At 42.0% G+C, this 19,064-nt stretch overlaps 1 protein-coding gene across 1 annotated transcript; it reads right to left on the bottom strand.

The window, feature by feature from the left end:
* Positions 1–4,282: 4,282 nt before the first annotated feature.
* Positions 4,283–6,792, bottom strand: prph2lb (peripherin 2-like b). Its single transcript, XM_077016098.1, is given in 5 exon segments — positions 4,283–4,414; positions 4,416–4,538; positions 4,901–5,143; positions 6,288–6,591; positions 6,593–6,792. Coding segments are annotated over 5 exon segments (1,002 nt in total).
* Positions 6,793–19,064: the final 12,272 nt, after the last annotated feature.

Raw genomic sequence — 19,064 nt, 5'->3', positions numbered from 1 at the left:
GTGACCCTAGATTTAGATACGCTTTGATCGTAAATACAGTAGAAAAAAACGAACAATGTTCTCGTGCGTACAGCGTGAGAAACAGCGATCGCGCTACCACAGCTTATCGTACACAACACTCCACTACACTCCACAACACTCCGCGCACCGCCCGAAATAAAAGAAAAGTAACTCTGATCCGTCGTTAACCGGACCCGTCGTTAAGAGGGACTCACTGTATTATGTGCAAAACAAAAAGTTCTTCTCTGTCAATAGAGTTCAAATGGTGCAAACAGAGCCTGACCAAGTATGTCACTGAATTTGCTGCAACTACACTGCCATGTTCATTTTTAAGAATATTAGCATGTCCACATATTAGAATATTAGCATCCCCACACTGCTCCCGATATCCTGTCTCAGCTTGCCAAAGCGCCGTTCTGTCCCAGCTACCTCTGTTCAAGTGAGATATGTTGATTTGAGTACTGAGCTGTGGTGCTGCTGTAAATGTCTCTGCATCGTGCTCGTATTAGTCGCGGTGTGCGGCATTATTTTCATACAATGTTTGTATATGGTCCGTGTCTTATCAGTCACTCTCTTGCCATTTATCATGTGAAAGTGGCGGGGGCATCTTCAATAGTAATACCTGTATTTTCCGACGTCATTCTGGCTGCTTGCTGGATCACAAATCCCGCGAGACTCAAATCTCGCTGAGTTACGTCTCGCGACACCCCAATTACCGAGGTATGTCTTTGATGTTATGAATTGAATAATCTAAATGACGTCACAATACATGACGTTGTGAATTAGTAGAATTCTGTTTCTATAGTAATGACATAACACAACATAACCGAACGTATATAAGGCCGCACGGCAAGGCAGTCGACACCAGTGTGATATTTGTTGAGAAAGAGGAAACATTGTACAGCATCACAGCTGAACTTTCTACCAATTAATACAGTAGTGGACAGTGGAGAGTGGTATAAGAAAGAAGATGGACTGCGGTATACAGACTGAGATGGAAAGTGAAAATCTGAGAAGTGGACAGGAACAAACAATGGAGGACATACAGACGCTGAGTGAACGGGAGGAGATGTTCAATATGAGAATTGAGAATATAATATCTATGATGAAGAAAGCAACAGATCAAATAAAAACAGAGAAAATAACAAACAGAGAGATGGTCAGTGAACACAAGAAGATAGAAATGGAGTGGGCAAGAGAGAGAGAAGAAATGAAGAACAGACTTAAGGAACTGGAGGATGAAAAGAAGGTGAAGCAGCAAGAGTGGGAGAGGGAGAGAAAAACACTGACGGAATGTCAGAAAGACTTGGAGAAGATGAAGGCGCATGTAGAACGTCTTCTAAATCTTCTAGTAGAGCAAGAAATGAAGAGGATGAGGGGTGAAAGGAAGAGAGATCAGAAAGAGTTGAGAAGGGATTCATGGCGCCTGAAGGTGGAGCAAATGGTGGCTAGAGCGTTTGTGAAAAAACATGGAAAACCTGAGGGCTCTTGGAAGAGAACGCTGGGACGCTGGTGGAAGAGTTGGAAGAACCATGAGCACTGCAGGAGCCAGGAGAGCAGCGTCCAAGAGGACCAAGAGAAAAACTCAGCCAATAGAGCAGAACTCTCATCCTGCCCCGGCACAAGCAAACCAGAGAGTCAGAGCTCTGCAGACCGAGGAAAGGAGACGAGAAAGAAGAGCAGATGGCAAAAATGGTTCAAGCGCTGAAATGAAAGGTTAGTAAACGAACCTGTGCCCTAGAGAGATTATAAATAATATTATGGCATTTCATAATAATAATAATAATAATAATAATAATCAACACATTTTATGAACTTATTCATTTTTGTGTTATTCACTGAAATTCAATGACAATACACCATGTACACACCATGACTAGTTTGCTAATCGCTGGCACGTGAGCTATGTATGTTTAAATAAACGGTTGTTTAAATTGAAGTTCACATACTCAACTAGTATTTTATATCTTTTCTTGCATGCTTCTACCCAAGACGATTCCATACAAGCGCCTAGGAGATGGTCTGGGTTGCAAGTGGATGTGCTGATACCCGGGTTGGATGTGCCATTGCCGCAAAGGACGTGCTGATGCCAACTCCTACCAGAGGTTCACCATCTGCACTGAAGGGACTGTGACTACTTGGCCTGGAATGAGAACCATGAGCACTGCAGGAGCCATGAGAACATCGTCCAAGAGTTCACCTGCCGCTCATCGCGCCTCCCCTTCGCATCTATTTAAGCTTCCCCCTCACTCTTCCGGGTTGTGAAGTATTGGTGCCATGCCACGTACCAAGCGTTCTCTCCGTGTTACTGCCTCCCTGTGTACCAACCTCTGCTCTCCTCCTAGACCTCGTCCCCCGCCTAGTCCCTCTGTACCTCCTGGCTTCTGTCTCACCGGCGAGACCCTGGACTGTCCTGACCACGATTACAACACTCCTGCACAACACACCTTGAACGGAGTAACTGACCTGTTTGATAGCTTTGTGATCATTGTTTCAATAAAGATGGCTATTATACGCACTTGGATCCTTGTCTGCCTGATTAGTACGTTACAGAAAGGTTAGTAAACAAACCTGTGCCCTGCACTGAAGAGACTGTGACTACTTGGCCTGGAATTAGAACTACAACTATAACTATAGAACTACATTTGGATTATAAATACAGACTTCTGCTAACAGGCCGCCCAATGGAGGATGGGTTCCCTTTTGAGTCTTGGTCCTCCTGAGGTTTCTTCCTAATCCCCACCATCATAGGGAGTTTTTCCTCGCCACTGTTGACTCTGGCTTGCTCATTAGGGATCTGGACCCATACAATTGTAAAGCTGATGTGTTGTAAATTGTAAAGCTGATTGATGTGTTGAGAAAAGTGCTATATAAATAAATTCAAGGATTCAAGGAGACTTTATTGTCATTCACATCACATGTGGTACATGAGGTGGAACGAAACTCCACTACACTCCACTACACTCCACTACACTCCACAACACTCCAAACATTCCACTGTGCTGCCACTGCTCCTCCGCGCACCGCGCGAAATAAAAGAAAAGTAACTCTGATCCGTCGTTAACCGGACCCGTCGTTAAGAGGGAACTCACTGTATTATGCGCAAAACAAAAAGTTCTTCTCTGTCAATACAGTTCAAATGGTGCAAACAGAGCCTTACCAAGTATGTCACTGAATTTGCTGCAACTACACTGCCATGTTCATCTTAAAGAATATTAGCATGTCCACATATTAGAATATTAACATCCCCACACTGCTCCCGATATCCTTTGCTGTCTCAGCTTGCCAAAGCGCCTTTCTGTCCCTGCTACCTCTGTTCAAGTGAGATATGTTGATTTGAGTACTGAGCTGTGGTGCTGCTGTAAATGTCTCTGCATCATGTTCATATTAACCGCTGGGTACGGCATTATTTTCATACAATGTTTGTATATGGTCCGTGTCTTATCAGTCACTCTCTTGCCATTTATCATTTCTTCCGGGTACCCAAAATGCTGCCAAACAAACGATTTGAAAGTGACGGAGGCATCTTCAATAGTAATACCTGTATTTTCCGACGTCATTCTGGTTGCTTGCTGGATCACAAATCCCGCGAGACAGATTTTTTACGCGATGAGAAATCTCGCTGAGTTACATCTCACAAGATCTCGTGACACGAGATCTCGTCACACCCCATTTAGCCATGTACAATAGCCATGTATTGTATTGGTACTGCTGACATGTCTGCATCTAACACATTAGAAATCCTTTTTTGACAGTGACGTGGTCATTGGGGAAAAGTGATATTTTAGATACCATCATGAATGAGAACATTGCCCCCAAAACTGAAGTGATGGGCACTTTCACCAGCAGATGTCATAACCAATGAATTTGAACTATGTATCATACTGTCGGCTTTGTCTAAATATCATTACAAAGCACATGCATTTACTTTTCACCACTAGAGTAATACAATCACATCTGGTATGGTGTGACAAAAAAGGCAACTGTTGCACAAATGTGTGTTGAATACATTTGAATCCTTTCAGAGATAGTTTTCATGGCTTGTCTGGAGAACTTGCAAGTACTTCTGTATGGCACTCGGTAACTCAAAATTGAGATAATGTCTGTTGCTGAAAGAACATCAGGTTCACATGATCTCATACAGCACATTAGACTTTGTCTTCATGCGCAGTAATAGTGAAACATCATAAGATTCAGCCTGCACTGCACAGAATTGCTAAAGCCTCTGCTTAATGGCATGGGTTGATATTTCCCAAAGGTTTGGGTTCCCTTCTCTTCACAACTAGCTGCTCACAGAGGCTGCGCTAGTCTGCAGGTGCTCTTGTGCTTGCTGGCTGGTGGAAGGCACGTCAGTATTGGGGTTGGTGTCCAGCTGGTAGCATTTGCCCAGATTTTTGATGATGTTGAAGTTATGGATTGGCTGTTTCAGCGATGCTGTTCTCCAAGAGCCACCCGTCAGACTCAGACTCAGGATCTCCTAACCTCAACATGTTTTCCATGGAGGTCTGCAGGTAGCGCATGCCCGTTAGCACAGAGAGCTGCAGGTGAAGTGCAGTACAGAGTAGAAGAGAGAGAGGATTGAAGTGTAAGGAAGGAGAAAAAAGACAAGATAGGACACAGACAGGACACAGGGAAGAGACTAATGTTTTGGCCTATCCCATTCCAGAGTACAAAAAAAGAAATCACATCCAGAAACACAAAATTTTATTTCACCAAGTATGTTTTTAGACTACGTGCTGAGACATGAAAACTATATCTAGTGTAGAAAGCAAGCATTTTTATATATTACTATATGTTCCTAAATGTCGTCTGTGTCTTATAGAGGTGTTTAAAGGATGAATAATAAATGTTTTGTCGTCTAAAGGTTCAATGAACTATGAATAACTGGTAAGTTGTGTACCTCAAAGAGCCAGATGATGAGCTCAATGAGACCTACTGACTGCATTATTTGGCTGTAGTACTGTAGCAGAGCTTGCTGGCATCCCTTCTGGTCCAGGTTCGGCTCTTGGGTCTTTTAGTTGTAGTTATAGTGAGTGGAGTTGTTGGTGATTTGGTGTTGGATAGAGGGTTTCGGAGAGTTGACTTTATAACCGCTGACGGGCACAGCACCTGTAAGGGACTTCCCCTTCACTTTGCTTCGCAGCTGATTGTCAGGGAGGAGTATAGGAGAAAGACAGATCATCTGCTGAGACTGTCAGATATATCTACAGAAGTATGGAGTAAATCACGTCTAGTTCCACAGTCTGTAACAGACTGGTCTGCCTGTTGTAATACACAAATGTGGAAGATAATTTATCAGCTGAATCAGATATGCTTGTACAGAGAAATCTGCTCAAATTGTGCTGAACTCTGGCCTTCCAGGACTCGGGAGGAGGGGGAGTACCTGATTCCAACACACTCAACACTCCCAAGAGGTTAAAGTTTATGTCAGGGCTGGCCCCAGGGCGGCTCCACCTGTCGCCACCAGGAGGAGCCCGCGAGTCAGACCACAGGCTAATCAGCGGTGATGGCATGCACCTACCATCCTTTCTTTATAAGGATGACAGACGCAGTGCCTCACCGCTGAGTTGTCTGCTTCATGTTGTCAACCTCAAGCCATCTCTCTATTGTCTTTGCTCGGTGTCTCGCCACCCTGCCTCTTGCTCGTTTCAGTTGTTTTGTTTGTTTCTCTGTCCATTCGAGTACTTACTTCCTGCGCCGCTCCCTGGCCTCTCTCAAGTTTTCCTCCCGTTGTTATTCTTCCTGTCTGTTTGGTTTTGGTTTTTGGGAAGGGTTTTTTGTTCCTCACGGTGTTTGCCAGCCAGCCAGCTACTTCCCCTGGCATCCTTTGTTTTCACTGAAAACACGTTGGCACTTTGTTCCCTCGCGTGTGTACGTATCGTTCAGTGCACGGACGAGGCGCTTGGGTCCACCATCCTAAAACCTCCGCGGGAGATTCCGTCTCCTACATCTCCCGCTCTGACAGTTCAGCTCTACCACTGATGCTCTGCTGCCTTGTCATGGCTTTAGTTAGATCTCCAGGAGATTATTCAGCTGTAAAGCAGATATGAAGCAGCTTCATTAGCTGGACTGTGGTCCATGAGAACCAACTACAGCTCTACAAATTAAATCAAATGTAGAAATCTGTTCAGAAAAAGCTACAAACATAATTCAAAACTTGAGAAGATGGATAGACTAACTTAATATTGCACTGTGGGCTTTCAGTACCTGAAAGAACGACAGTGGAGTTTTAACTGACGATGATTCAGTAGTCTCTGAGTTCTGATGAATATGGGACTCATGTCTACTAAATCCACAACCTAACCGCTGGACATGTCCAAGTAGTGGTGACTAATCCACTGGATGTGGAACCAGTCTCTGACGCATTGCCACAACACTGGAACTGTGTCTTCGTAGTACCGCATGGTGTCCCGCAGTCCCAAGAGCAGGGACTCTTCCAGATCACTGCGCATCGCGTGGCATATCACAGCCCCAACCAGGATGCAGAAGGTGAAGACAAACATGGACATGATGTAGGGCAGCATGAGCAGGAACTTAGCCGAGTCCGCGCGGTCGTAGCAGATCGTTCCGCCCAGGACATTGATGCTGCAGGCCCACACCCATCAGCACATTGGGCAGCACGATGATCTCATTGATCATGAGCTCGCGCCTCTGGTGGATCTCCACTTTCAAAAACAGGCCCAGGCCGAAGAGGGTGAGGCCCGTGATCACAGAAACCCAATTCAGCGCCCACAGAGCTCGGGCAAGGACATTACGCTTGGTCTTAGTGAATGTCACTTTTAAGATGGCCATTTTGATGTTTTGTACTAATATAACTGGTTGTTATTTACTCCATCTTCAATCATAATAAAATAAATTACGATTACCATTGCTAAATCTGCATTACTGCAAAGGAAAAGGATGTCATAATTAAATCTTTGTAATACATATTTAAACAAGTACAAATGAACAATATACAGAATTCATGTCTTTATTCATGCATATTAATTTTAGTTTCTGTTTATTCACAAAGTTAAAATATTATGTACTATGTTTGGAAGGGAACTACTGGAAATTGCAAGTCTAAATTAACATACTAAAAAATGTTTTATCAAAAAATCAAATATGAGAACCTAGATGAAACAATATGCCACGATCTGCCCCTTACCTAAACCTCAAAACTCACACTGCCCATATATTTGACTGTACCTGCTCACACCCTGTTTAACAATGGGTGAAATTTGAGGAGGGAGAAGGGAGTAATGAGGAGAAGTGACTCGTTTTGATGCCCAGGATAATCCCCCTCATCCTCAGGATTAAGTGAAACACTTCCAGTCCAAACAGACCAGTCCCAGAGCAGAACGAGGATCCAGCCCTCCCTCTGCCTTAGCACTCAGACGATCTTCCTCCACCTTATCACCCCCCCCCCAAACCTAAGCTAACGCACCAGATTGTAATGATCAGATGCTCCTGAGCACTCTGATTAGGAGGCTTACATGTGCCAGACTGGAAATAAGCTCCGTAGGACAGAGAACAATGGAAGAATGGTTTAGTGCCTTGGAACTATTTTTATCAGGTCTTTATGTAATAAACTGCCATAATTGGGTAACTGGAAAGTTTTCAGGATTGTCCTTAGACTTTTCAACACAGCATGTACACTAAATCAAATCAAATATATTTGTATAGCGCTTTTCACAACACATGTTGTCACAAAGCGCTTTACAGGATTTACAAGGTTAACAATACTATGGGTCCAAATCCCTAATGAGCAAGCCAAAGGCGACAGTGGCGAGGAAAAACTCCCTAGATGGTGGGGAATAGGAAGAAACCTTGGGAGGACCAAGACTCAAAAGGGCACCCATCCTCCATTGGGCGGCCCGTTAACACACAAATTAAACAAAAACAAATTATACAGATGAATACACAAGTCACAAATCACACAATCAGGCTAAGTATAATGTAACTAGAATGAAAGTTCTGGGTGTTGATATTGTCAATGTAAATGTCTTGTGATGAACGCCAGGTTTTCATTCCGTGTCTGAGTGATGATAGGCTACTGGTATTGTAGGCTCCGACTGCAGTGTTACTCCCCAGGTGAACCTCGGAGAAGAAAGATATATGACGTGGTAAATATGTAACAAATTATTCAAATTATTCAAAGGCCAAACTAAACAGATAAGTCTTTAGTTGAGTTTTAAACATTGAGACTGTGTCTGAGTCCCGAATAAAGGCAGGAAGATTATTCCACATATTATATAATTAATATAATTCCATTATATAGGTTTTACAGTAAAACTTATATCTGTGTTATATATTGTGACTACTCCACCTCCACGCCCTGTGATACGGGGCTGATGAACATAACTGTATCCAGGAGGAGCTGCTTCATTAAAACTTACATATTCGTTTACTCTAGCCCATGTCTCTGTTAAACAGAGTGCATTTAGTCTGTTATCTGAGATTATTTTGTTTACTATCACAGCTTTATTGCCAAAAGTATTTTCTCATCCAAATCATTGGATTCAGGTGTACCAATCACTACCATGGCCACAGGTGTATTAAACCAAATCACGTAGGCATGCAGATTGCTTCTACAAACATTTGTGAAACAATGGGTCGCTTACAGGAGCTCTGTGAATTTGAGCGTGTCATTGCGATAGGACACCTGTGTTGTGAAATTTCCCTGCTACTATTTATTCCACAGTCAACTGTCAGAGGTATGTAAACAAAATGTAAATGATTGGGAATGACAGAAATTGTCCATGAGGTGGTAGGATGAGTGGGGTCTGAGTGGGGTCAGCGGAAGGTTAAAGGTTGCCAGGAGGACGGTATGTGTCTGACTCCGTTGTCTCCAAGTGTAAAGTTTAGTGGAGGGGCAGGGCTGGACTGGTAATCTGGCGTACCGGGCATTTGCCCGGTGGGCCGACAGTCCTCAGGGGCAGATTTTTCCTCCCTTTTTTTCTAAGAGACCGGCCCACAATTTAGAGGGGGCGGCCCATTGGCCCATCTTCAATATAGACAGTGGACTGAACCAATCAGGATATAGGACGAAAGCGGCCCCACCCTTTCTCTGTGTGGTCCTCTGTAACTCCCGCTACGTTCAGTGTTGAGCAGTGTTGCCAACTTAGCGACTTTGCCTGGTACGCCAGATTACCAGTCCAGCCCTGAATAGCATTGGTTCCTGTAGTTTACTAGTAGTCTGGCTGAAGGGTATCTTGAATTGTGACCTATGCTACTATCTAGGATGTATTCCGTAAACAGATGCAAAGCACTTGGTAAGTCGCTCTGGATAAGAGCGTCTGCTAAATGCCCTAAATGTAAATTCATACACCCAGACCCTAATGGCTGCAGTAAGTGCCCATATTCCCTCCTTTTAGCAGAACGTGAGGTTCCCACAAGGACCATTCCTGGTCGCATGGTGAGTTTGGAGGTCAACCATGGGGTAAGGTGAATAGACTGGTGTTGCACTCCAATTATTTCCAAATTTCTTACATCAGCCTCCTGAATGTGTGGACAGAAGCAGTCACAGTTGCTCAGGTGATGGCCCTTTTCTGACCATCTCTCTCTGTGCCACAAAGTAGTAACTGCTTACAGAGGATCATTCAGCAATTCCTTCTCTGAGGAGAAGTCGTCATCTTCCTCAAGAGGCAGCATTTAGCAGTGTTGTTCAAAGTTGTTTGTGTGATGTGAGCAGTAGGCATGATGCCAAAACCAGAGATAATTTAAATAGCACTTTATTTAGGCTACTTAACATAGACCGCGCACTTGTGCTTAGCAAACACATAACATACAATGTATATGGAGTGAGACAAAGATGAGTGACAAACACAACACTGACACACATTAAATACCTTCAAACAAACAAGAACCAGGTGCAACACAGTGTTGACGAGTCAAGCTACAAGTGAGATGGATGAACGCATGGACATTGAACCACATCCAAAGCAAATACATATATGGACGTAAACAGATGCAGACTACATCACATATGACTGTGGGGAGGGGTCAGGGGTTGTAACGTGACAGTTTGCTTTGTTGTTCAAATCGCAATTGAAAAATGTGTGCTGTGGCTTGTAGAAGCATCACTGACCGATTCCATTCACAATCATTTATTTTCCATACAGCTACACACTTACCTCTAAACATAAAGACCAAATTAATTTAAGTTATAATAAGGAAACTAAAATAAATAACAAATTAAGGAGCTTAATGGCAAAGTTCACAACAGGGGTTTGCCTTTTACCGGTAATATGCAAACGCACGCGGTATTATACCATGAATCAACCAATAAATGTCCTGATTTAATTAGAATTGGTATTTAAACAGTCATCCTCATCATGCTGTTCACATGTTGACATCATGAGACCAAGACCACACCTATCAACTGATCAAGAGTACCTCACCATTGTGAGGCTTCAAGCGGGATGTTTTCAGATGGAAGTGGCCACTGAGCTTAGAGAGTAACAAAAGGTCATCAGCAGGTTGCAGGTGAGACTGGAAGAGTGAGAGAAAGGCACAGACGTGGACATGCTTTCACCACATCTCAGACCATTCAAAACCATCAAAGTGGTCTGCATGCTAGTTGAGCTCCACGGGTACCTGACCACACCACCAGACACAGGCATCATGAGTCAAAACCTGTTTCAGAGAAAGGAGATTAAGAACTGGATAGAGAATTATGGTCAAAACACAATGTATGGCAGGGGTGAGGATTTATCAGATCACTACTCCACTTTTTGCGGAGTGTCACCCCATGGAAATGAAGCAATTTGATGCTACACTGAGGAAGGTCACACACGTTCTGAAACACATAAAACGTGATTCCATAAGTATATTTTTTTATTAACAGTTCTGATTTCATCCTGGGTAGTAGGTTCGCTCACAATTTTGCATAAGAACACTACCAAGAATAAGTAATGGTATCAAAACATCCTCTAATAGCAACTTCTCCCAATGATCCAAGAGCAATGGTTCTTTCACCATGATGGAGCATGATGGTGATAACAAAGTGGCTCGGTGAAGATAACCTTGAAAGTTTGGGTCCATGGCCAGGAAACTCCCCAGATCTCAATTCCATTAAACCTGTGATCAGTCCTTAAAAGGAGGGTGGACAAACAAAATCCCAGAAACTCAACTCCAAGCACTGATTAGACAAGAATGGATTGCCATCACCCAAGATTTTGCCCAGAAGCATGCGGAGATTAATTGCAGAAATCTTAAAGAAGAAGGGTGTAAATATGAAGTCTTTGTTTAAACTGGATGTATTTATCAATTTAAAAAGTATATGGAATGCTTAAAATTGTCTAACAAAAGGTTCTAAAAATTCTCAATTCTCAAACCTTTAGGCCATGAATGTACTACTCGTCTCTTGGCCCCCTGTGAGACATGAGGTTTCAGTCTCCCCATCACATACGGTGTTTGGTAACATGTTGTGCTTCATCTTTTCATCTTTTGCAGCTCCTGTACCACACTTCTACGCCAGGTGACTAGGTCAATAGGCCAGGTTTTCTTTTTCCAGGTGTTGTGCAAATTAAGGCAACTCCTGGAATGCAGTTTTATTCCATCTTAACATGTGTCCAAACCATCTTAACATGTGTCCAAGCCATCTTAACATGTGTCCAAATCATCCTAACATGTGTCCAAGCCATCTTAACATGTGTCCAAACCATCTTAACATGTGTCCAAGCCATCTTAACATGTGTCCAAATCATCCTAACATGTGTCCAAGCCATCTTAACATGTGTCCAAACCATCTTAACATGTGTCCAAGCCATCTTAACATTTGTCCAAATCATCTTAACATGTGTCCAAGCCATCTTAACATGTGTCCAAGCCATCTTAACATGTGTCCTAACCATCTTAATATGTGCCCAAGCCATCTTAACATGTGCCCAAGCCATCTTAACATGTGTCCAAGCCATCTTAAGCATCTTACTGTAATGTTCTTGGTGATGTTTTGACTGCCAGTTGTCGTGTATAGTTGTTGGTTGGATATTTTAGTGGGCCAAAAGATCTTGATGCATCTGTTGCATCTGTTGTGAAAGACATCAAGTCTCCTCACACGCCAACACTCTGCACCACACAGTAGGCCAAATTTTACATTGCTGTTCTTCAGAAGCATCTGTGTTTTTAGGCTGTAATCTTTGTACCCTGGGGCCTTTCCCAGCCTTGCTCTAATGCCTTTATGAACAGCATTGTCCTTATTATTAAGGCTGCCACAAACTGAAGTGATGCTTCATGCACCTGAATGGATGCTGTGGGGTTGGAGATGATGCAAGGAGGTTTGGGAGGTGTTGTCCATTGGCTAATGGAACCCCTAACTGGCTGGAGGCCCTAGGCAGCTTTTACCTATTGCACAGACTGTCCTTGTCTAGAGGACACAAACAAACCTCACCAATGTTCTCATTTGATTTACAAGTCCCAGAGCAGAGAACCACAGTATGACGGAGCAACTTTGGGAGCTCATTAGACCACTTTCCCCCCCTCATTATTATTTAGAACAATCTAAAAATTACCTTTAGAATTTGTTTAAAAAAACAACATAATAATGATATCTAATTACACCCAAGGGTGACCTGCTTTTCTGTCATGTTCCTTTGGCAGTCAAACTGTTTCAAATCAAATCAGTGTCAGACCCCCATTGCACCCACTGAAACCTACAGAGAGTAGTCATACTGAGAAAATAGATGTTCTCTAACCTTTAAGCCAATTAGGTGTGTGCAATATTATCTCCGAAAACATGTACACACATATACACTTCCGTATATTCTGTGCTCACTGCAGTCCTTTTAGATACTTCATAGACATAGAGAAATATGCAGCTACATAATTCACTTGTGTGACTGGCCTGTTTTCTAGAAATATTAATGAAAATTATTAACAAAATGAGCAAGAATATTCATCTGATTACTGTACTAAAAGATTCTCAGATAAAAGCTGAACTGATTAACAGTTTAATTTATTAACAGTGGATAATCAGTTTAACATATTGACTTGGTTTAATCCTTATGTCCATGGCTCGGTCTATAGAAAAGGCCAGAGAAGGTCAGGTGATAAGGTTTCGTGTTCTGTGTGATGTGTAGCATAGATTTTGCTTGTTGATATAGATTTTAACAAGTGAAATCTTTCTATCAATTTCTCCAGGTGTCTGGTTGAATGGCAACTGGCACACTGTAAGCTGATGAAGGGGTCTAAGTTGATAGTGTTGTACGCTTCTCAGCACATGTAGCTTTGTTTGTATTTCACTGTTCTTGGTCTCTAACCCCACCATGTGGCACACAGAAAATGTTGTTCAATCCATTTGCGCAAAAGGCAATATTAAAAACTGCTCATAATACTGACTGGCCTTTAACTTTATGAAACAGTATTAAGGCAACTGATGGCATTTCAACAAAATGCTTTTTGACATTTTCTCTGACAATTCAACAGCACGGGCCTTTGACACAGTGTGTTCTTTTATGCTTCATCTAATACTGAATGACTCAACTGACCTAAAACCTTCAGACCTTCAGAACCTTGTGAAACTACTGTTATATTGATTTATGAACATGTCTGAAGACTGTATTTGTTTCTCATTTACAATTAATGCATGTATGTGTCCTTTCATATAACAATTCAGTGATTAAACAGGGGTATTCTGAAACGATACTGAACATTGCAAACTAGTTCAGTAGCTACTGAAATCCACAAAGTCAACTGATACCCTGATATCAGAAGCCTTTCCTTCAGAATAATTTTTCTTTAAGAAAAATATTGTTTTAAAAAGCTATTTTATATTTTACACACTTCATGAACAAAAAACATTTTTCTTAAATCTACCATAAAACTTGAATTATGTATTTATTTTAAAGTACACAAACAAAACCACCTCACATTACAATTTTAGGAGCATATGGCTAATGGCTAACAAGACAATTGTAAATACATTGCTTCAAAAATAATTTATATATTTGTGTATTAATATATTCATGATTTTAAAAGAGGCACAATAAAAGTATTACCCTCCGACTGCATTACCTCGCGACCTCTTGTGCACAGCAGAGAGAGGGGTGAGGGGTAAACCCATACAATCACATTTGCAACTCAGAATTATGTTCAAGATCTACAATTTGATTTTAAGTTGTATCTAGTTATTTGATGCATAACTTGTGCCACCCGACCTGCAGAACCGCCTGTCGTAACGTCGGACTGGCCCAGAGGTAAAGCGCAGGTGTGCTGATCGCGTTAAAACGCGCCATTGATGCAAAGAGGTTTGTGGCCTCGTTCCTAAAGTAAATGCCATACCTGCTCACCTGCTTTATAACAATGTTGACAAACGCAGGACTCCAAAGAATTAAGAATATTATAACTACAAAAATGATTATCCGTAAGGACTCTTTCTTATTTTCACTCTCTTGGCTTGGTGGGTCTCGTGCTAGTTGATTTCGAGCAACTAGATATAATTTTATGGTCATGACAATTTTTGTCACGATTATGATTTGAAAACAGGCTATGGAGAAGGCGTATAATTTAACAGACACAGCAAATGAGACTAAATTTACTGCAAGTATTTGTATGTAAACATGTAACCAAGAATACACGCAGACTGCAATTACAACTGGTCTAGAAATGAAACGGTTATAAAAGAAGGGGTGACATACTGCAAGATACCGATCAAACTGAGCAAACATAAATGTTAACAAGTTCACACCAAGCAAAGACGTTACTATGAAGTATGTTCCGTTTCTGGATGGGAAGCCTTCTTGGACATCAAAAAGACACATATAATAAACGGAGACGCCCGTTAGTGTGTCGCTGATGCCTGTGTTGATCATGAACACGAATCTGTTCTGGTTTCGGAGGGATCTGGTTTTTAAAATGCCTATGGTTGTAGATCCAGCTAGAGGAAAAGCACACGTGGCGAAGATGATGTGGTACATGAAGATGAAATAGTCTTCAGGATGCGTGAAGTCGACTGCAAGAGGAATTCCACTGAAGCTTGTGTTCTCTTCACGGAGAGCCCCACTCATACTGGACTGATGGAAACAACCTTTTTTAATCCTTTACTTTTCATCCCAGACTTTATGATGACCCAGTCTATGTTGACCCAGTGACAGCAGTGTGGTGAAATAATCATGTGTAGTGTAACTGCAGGATGGAATATAATAATGTGCGAGAAACGACCCACAAACGTTGCAGAAGCTAATAAAAAACTGATGGAAATGTGTTGTAAAAGTGAAATATGTGATGGGAACAGTAATGGTACACCAGACAGACTTGAGGCAGTCACCCCACCCCGGTACACTCTGTAAATCTACAAATAACTGCTCAAATATATACAGTAGTAATGGTACATAAAGGGCAACCCAGAATCGTAGTACAAAGAACACAAAAACAAAGTCGAATCAATCGGTGGAGCACACGAGTAAAGCGAGGCGAGGCCTTCCGAGCAGGTCCGAACAGGTCTGAACAGGTCTGAACTGGTCCAAACAGGTCTGAACAGGTCCGAACTCTCTTTTATTGTAGAGCGCGTCCGGACAGGAGTCCACGGAGCACCGGGGCGTCGCGGGACAAATGTGTTTACCAGGCAGGAATTCAAGGTCCACTGAGGAGTCTGATGTTGACACAGACACAGGGATCACAGGGGACGGGAATAATGCCTGAAACAACAGAGATGTGCACCACCCTCCCCCCCCCCCCCCCCACCGGTACAGTAATGAATCATTGCATTACAGAGACTTGTTGACAAACATACAGTAATATTATGAGAGATTATGATTAATTATGAGAGATTATGAATATTATGATTATCAGAGAATGATCATTCACTATCCCTTGTGCAGTTTCACCTCTGACTAACCCTAGTGTTCTTTCACCACGACTCACCTTGACATTCACTTATGAAATTATGATATTCATGTCCCAATATACTCATGTCATCTCCCAATATCATTAGAGAGTGTGTATAGTAACAGTAGAAATGATACTATGAAGTTGCTGGGTATATTGGCTCGCGAAATATTTTGACTAAATTAATGCAACAAAGTCCTTGTCAAATATATCCAGATAAGCAGGTTCTTCTTTATTTATAAATAATCTGCTTTTGGAAAATGTATAATTGTTACCTATATATTTTGTGTAGCCTATCCTACATTATTAGAAACAGATGACCTAGTGCCTGGGTGACGTTAGGGTGGTGATAAACTTGCCTCACCTAACCTAGGTATTAGTTAATTAAAGATGCATCCCTATCCTCTGTAATGCCTTCGTCTTTCAGGTGTTTCATTAAATCTCTCTTTAATTGTGGTTTTCTTTGTTCCACAGAACCAAACCCAGTAGGATGAGACAAAAGACAATTAAAAAACAAGCAATGAGAACATTGGGTACAGTTACAACAATCCAAGGGTCTTCACAACACGGAACACGTGAGAGAACTATCTGTAGTCTCGGGATGTGACACGGGTTTTCGACTAGTGAGACACACGATACAGCCGGCACAAGAGATACCAGTAAGAGGAAAGAGGAAGATTGGACACTGACTGACTGACTGTTTTACAAAACATTATGTTATTTCAACTCCTTTAAATATAAATGATCCAACCATTGCCTGCTTCTGACTGCTCCCTCTAGGTTTTTGTGTGACTATTCGTCTGTCTGTGTGTGTTATTCCCTTCACGTGTTCCTTGTCTAATCAGCAATAAAACATCATTTTTACTGAAGATGGGATTTGGAATTTTTTACTTGACAGTTCTACTGTTGTGCTGGCACTGAATTGATAGATATTAGATGGAAGGAAGTATGTAGAATTTTTACATAGATAGTGATAGCATTTAGAGTTCATGCAATGTGATGAATTTTTACATAGATAGTGATAGCATTTAGAGTTTATGCAATGTGGTTGTCACTGAAGATTAAAACATTCACTTGCATATTTGTTTTCAAATATTCCTTGCCACCTTGACTGCCACCAAACTGAAGAATGGGGAAATAAATGCTTAAATAAACAATACATTTTCTTTATATGGGTACATGAAAACTTTGCAGTACAATATGTAGAACAATGTCTTTAATCTTCTCTTCAAGTTCATGAAATATTTGGAGTACTGGCCAACATAACAATCCACTCCCCCTCACAAGGGCATGTGTGTCCTTATAGAATATCCATAAACACATCTCAATAATTTTCTCATTTGCTGTTGAAGTCCCAGAGTAGGGAATCTCAGTAGGCCTGCAGAGTCTTTGGGACCTCATTACATGAGTATTTTCCTCTCACTTAATGGGTCTACAGCTGTTAAACTATGACAAGCTGAGATTTCCTGGAATACACAAGGGCAAAAGGGGACGAAAATTAGGATAACTAATTACACCCAAGGTAGTGCCACTTTCATAGCATTTCCCCACGGCAGCCAGACCATTTCAAATCGAATCAGTGTCAGAGTCCTGCTGAACTCTCTCTAAACTACATAGAGTTGTCACATAGTCCTTTCAGGTCACACTGGGCAGTTTGTGATGCTCTAAACTTTAGAGTTATGTTTTCAGGTAGTTGACAGCACAAAACTTTAGAGTCTAAAGTTTTGTGCTGTCAACTACCTGAAAACATATTTACGAACGGTTGAGTCTCCCCAAGTGCACCTCTGGGTATTGAGCACATCTAATATACATATATAATCATTTTCTTTGAAGAGAATGTTTTGATACTTCAGAGATAATAAGCAATATGCAGCTGCATTAAGCACTTGTGTGAAGGTAGTATTAGGCTACTGGCCAGTTTATTAGAAATGCTAACAGCATTTTTTAGCAAAAACAAACAAGAAAGTCCATCTTATTACTGTTAAAGGAAATTATTATAAATGTAAATGTGAAATCCGGTATAATGTATAGTTTAGACATGTCGTCTCTATAAGCCTGCATCACCAGTAGGATGAGTGGTACTGAAGTTCTAGGACATTTTGAATGCGATGCTTTCACAGGACGCTACATTTGCCACACGTGACATTTCTGCCTGGCTAGATTAGATTTTCCCATGTCAATTGTTAGTGGCATCATTGTAAAACAGATGCATCTAAGAGTAGAAAGCAGCAGGCCTCCACCCTGATACATCATCCACTGTAGTCGTCCAAACATCCTCTGGAAGTGTCATGAGTCATGGGATTCATGGAACGGGTTCCACGGCCAAGTTGCCACACACAAGGTTGAGGTCACTACGGGCCATGCCAAGAACCAGCTGAAGTTGTCTATCACAGCTATGGACTCTGATGAATTAGAAATAGATCTTGCTTCGCTAGGAGTTTTGTAGATGAATCTGTGTTTGCTCAATGCCAGGAGAATGCTGTCTACTTCAATATAGTAGCTGCAGTAGAGACTGGCGGAGGATGAATAATGGCTCGGGGCTGTTTTCCATGGCATGGGCTAGGACTCTTATTGTGGAGAGTGATGTTAATACAATAGGATACAAGGACAATTTAGACAATTATATGTTTCCAGCTTTGTGGCAGTTTGGAGAGTCCCTATCCTGCACTAGCATGCACAAATATATGTCAGCATAGGCATGATTTGACATTTTTACTGTGGAGGAAAAGACCTGCACAGTGGAAGAGACCTGCACAGAGGGAGAGACCTACACAGAGGAAGAGACCTGCACAGAGGGAGAGACCGGCACAGAGGAAGAGACCGGCACAGAGGGAGAGACCAGCACAGAGGAAGAGACCTGCACAGAGGGAAAGACCTACACAGAGGAAGAGACCTGCACAGAGGGAGAGACCTGCACAGAGGGAGAGACCTACACAGAGGAAGAGACCTGGATAGAGGGAGAGACCTGCACAGAGGAAGAGACCTGCACAGAGGGAGAGACCAGCACAGAGGGAGAGACCTACACAGAGAGAGAGACCTACACAGAGACCTGCACAGCACCCTGACCTCAACTCCACTGAACATCTTTGGGTTGGTGTTTTTATCCAACACCAGTGTCTGACATCACAAATTGATTTACTGTATATAAGAACTTCCCACTGACTATAGTAAAATAAATCATTACATTCTCAAATGTATTTTTGTCATTGTAATGAGGGTTTATGCATACAATACTAGGTCAACGTAGCTTGATCATG

The sequence above is a fragment of the Brachyhypopomus gauderio genome, chromosome 9 (genome assembly GCF_052324685.1).
Source record: "Brachyhypopomus gauderio isolate BG-103 chromosome 9, BGAUD_0.2, whole genome shotgun sequence".
NCBI lineage: Eukaryota > Metazoa > Chordata > Actinopteri > Gymnotiformes > Hypopomidae > Brachyhypopomus > Brachyhypopomus gauderio.
Note: the sequence above shows the minus strand (reverse complement) of the source record. Positions and strands in the feature narration are given on the sequence as shown.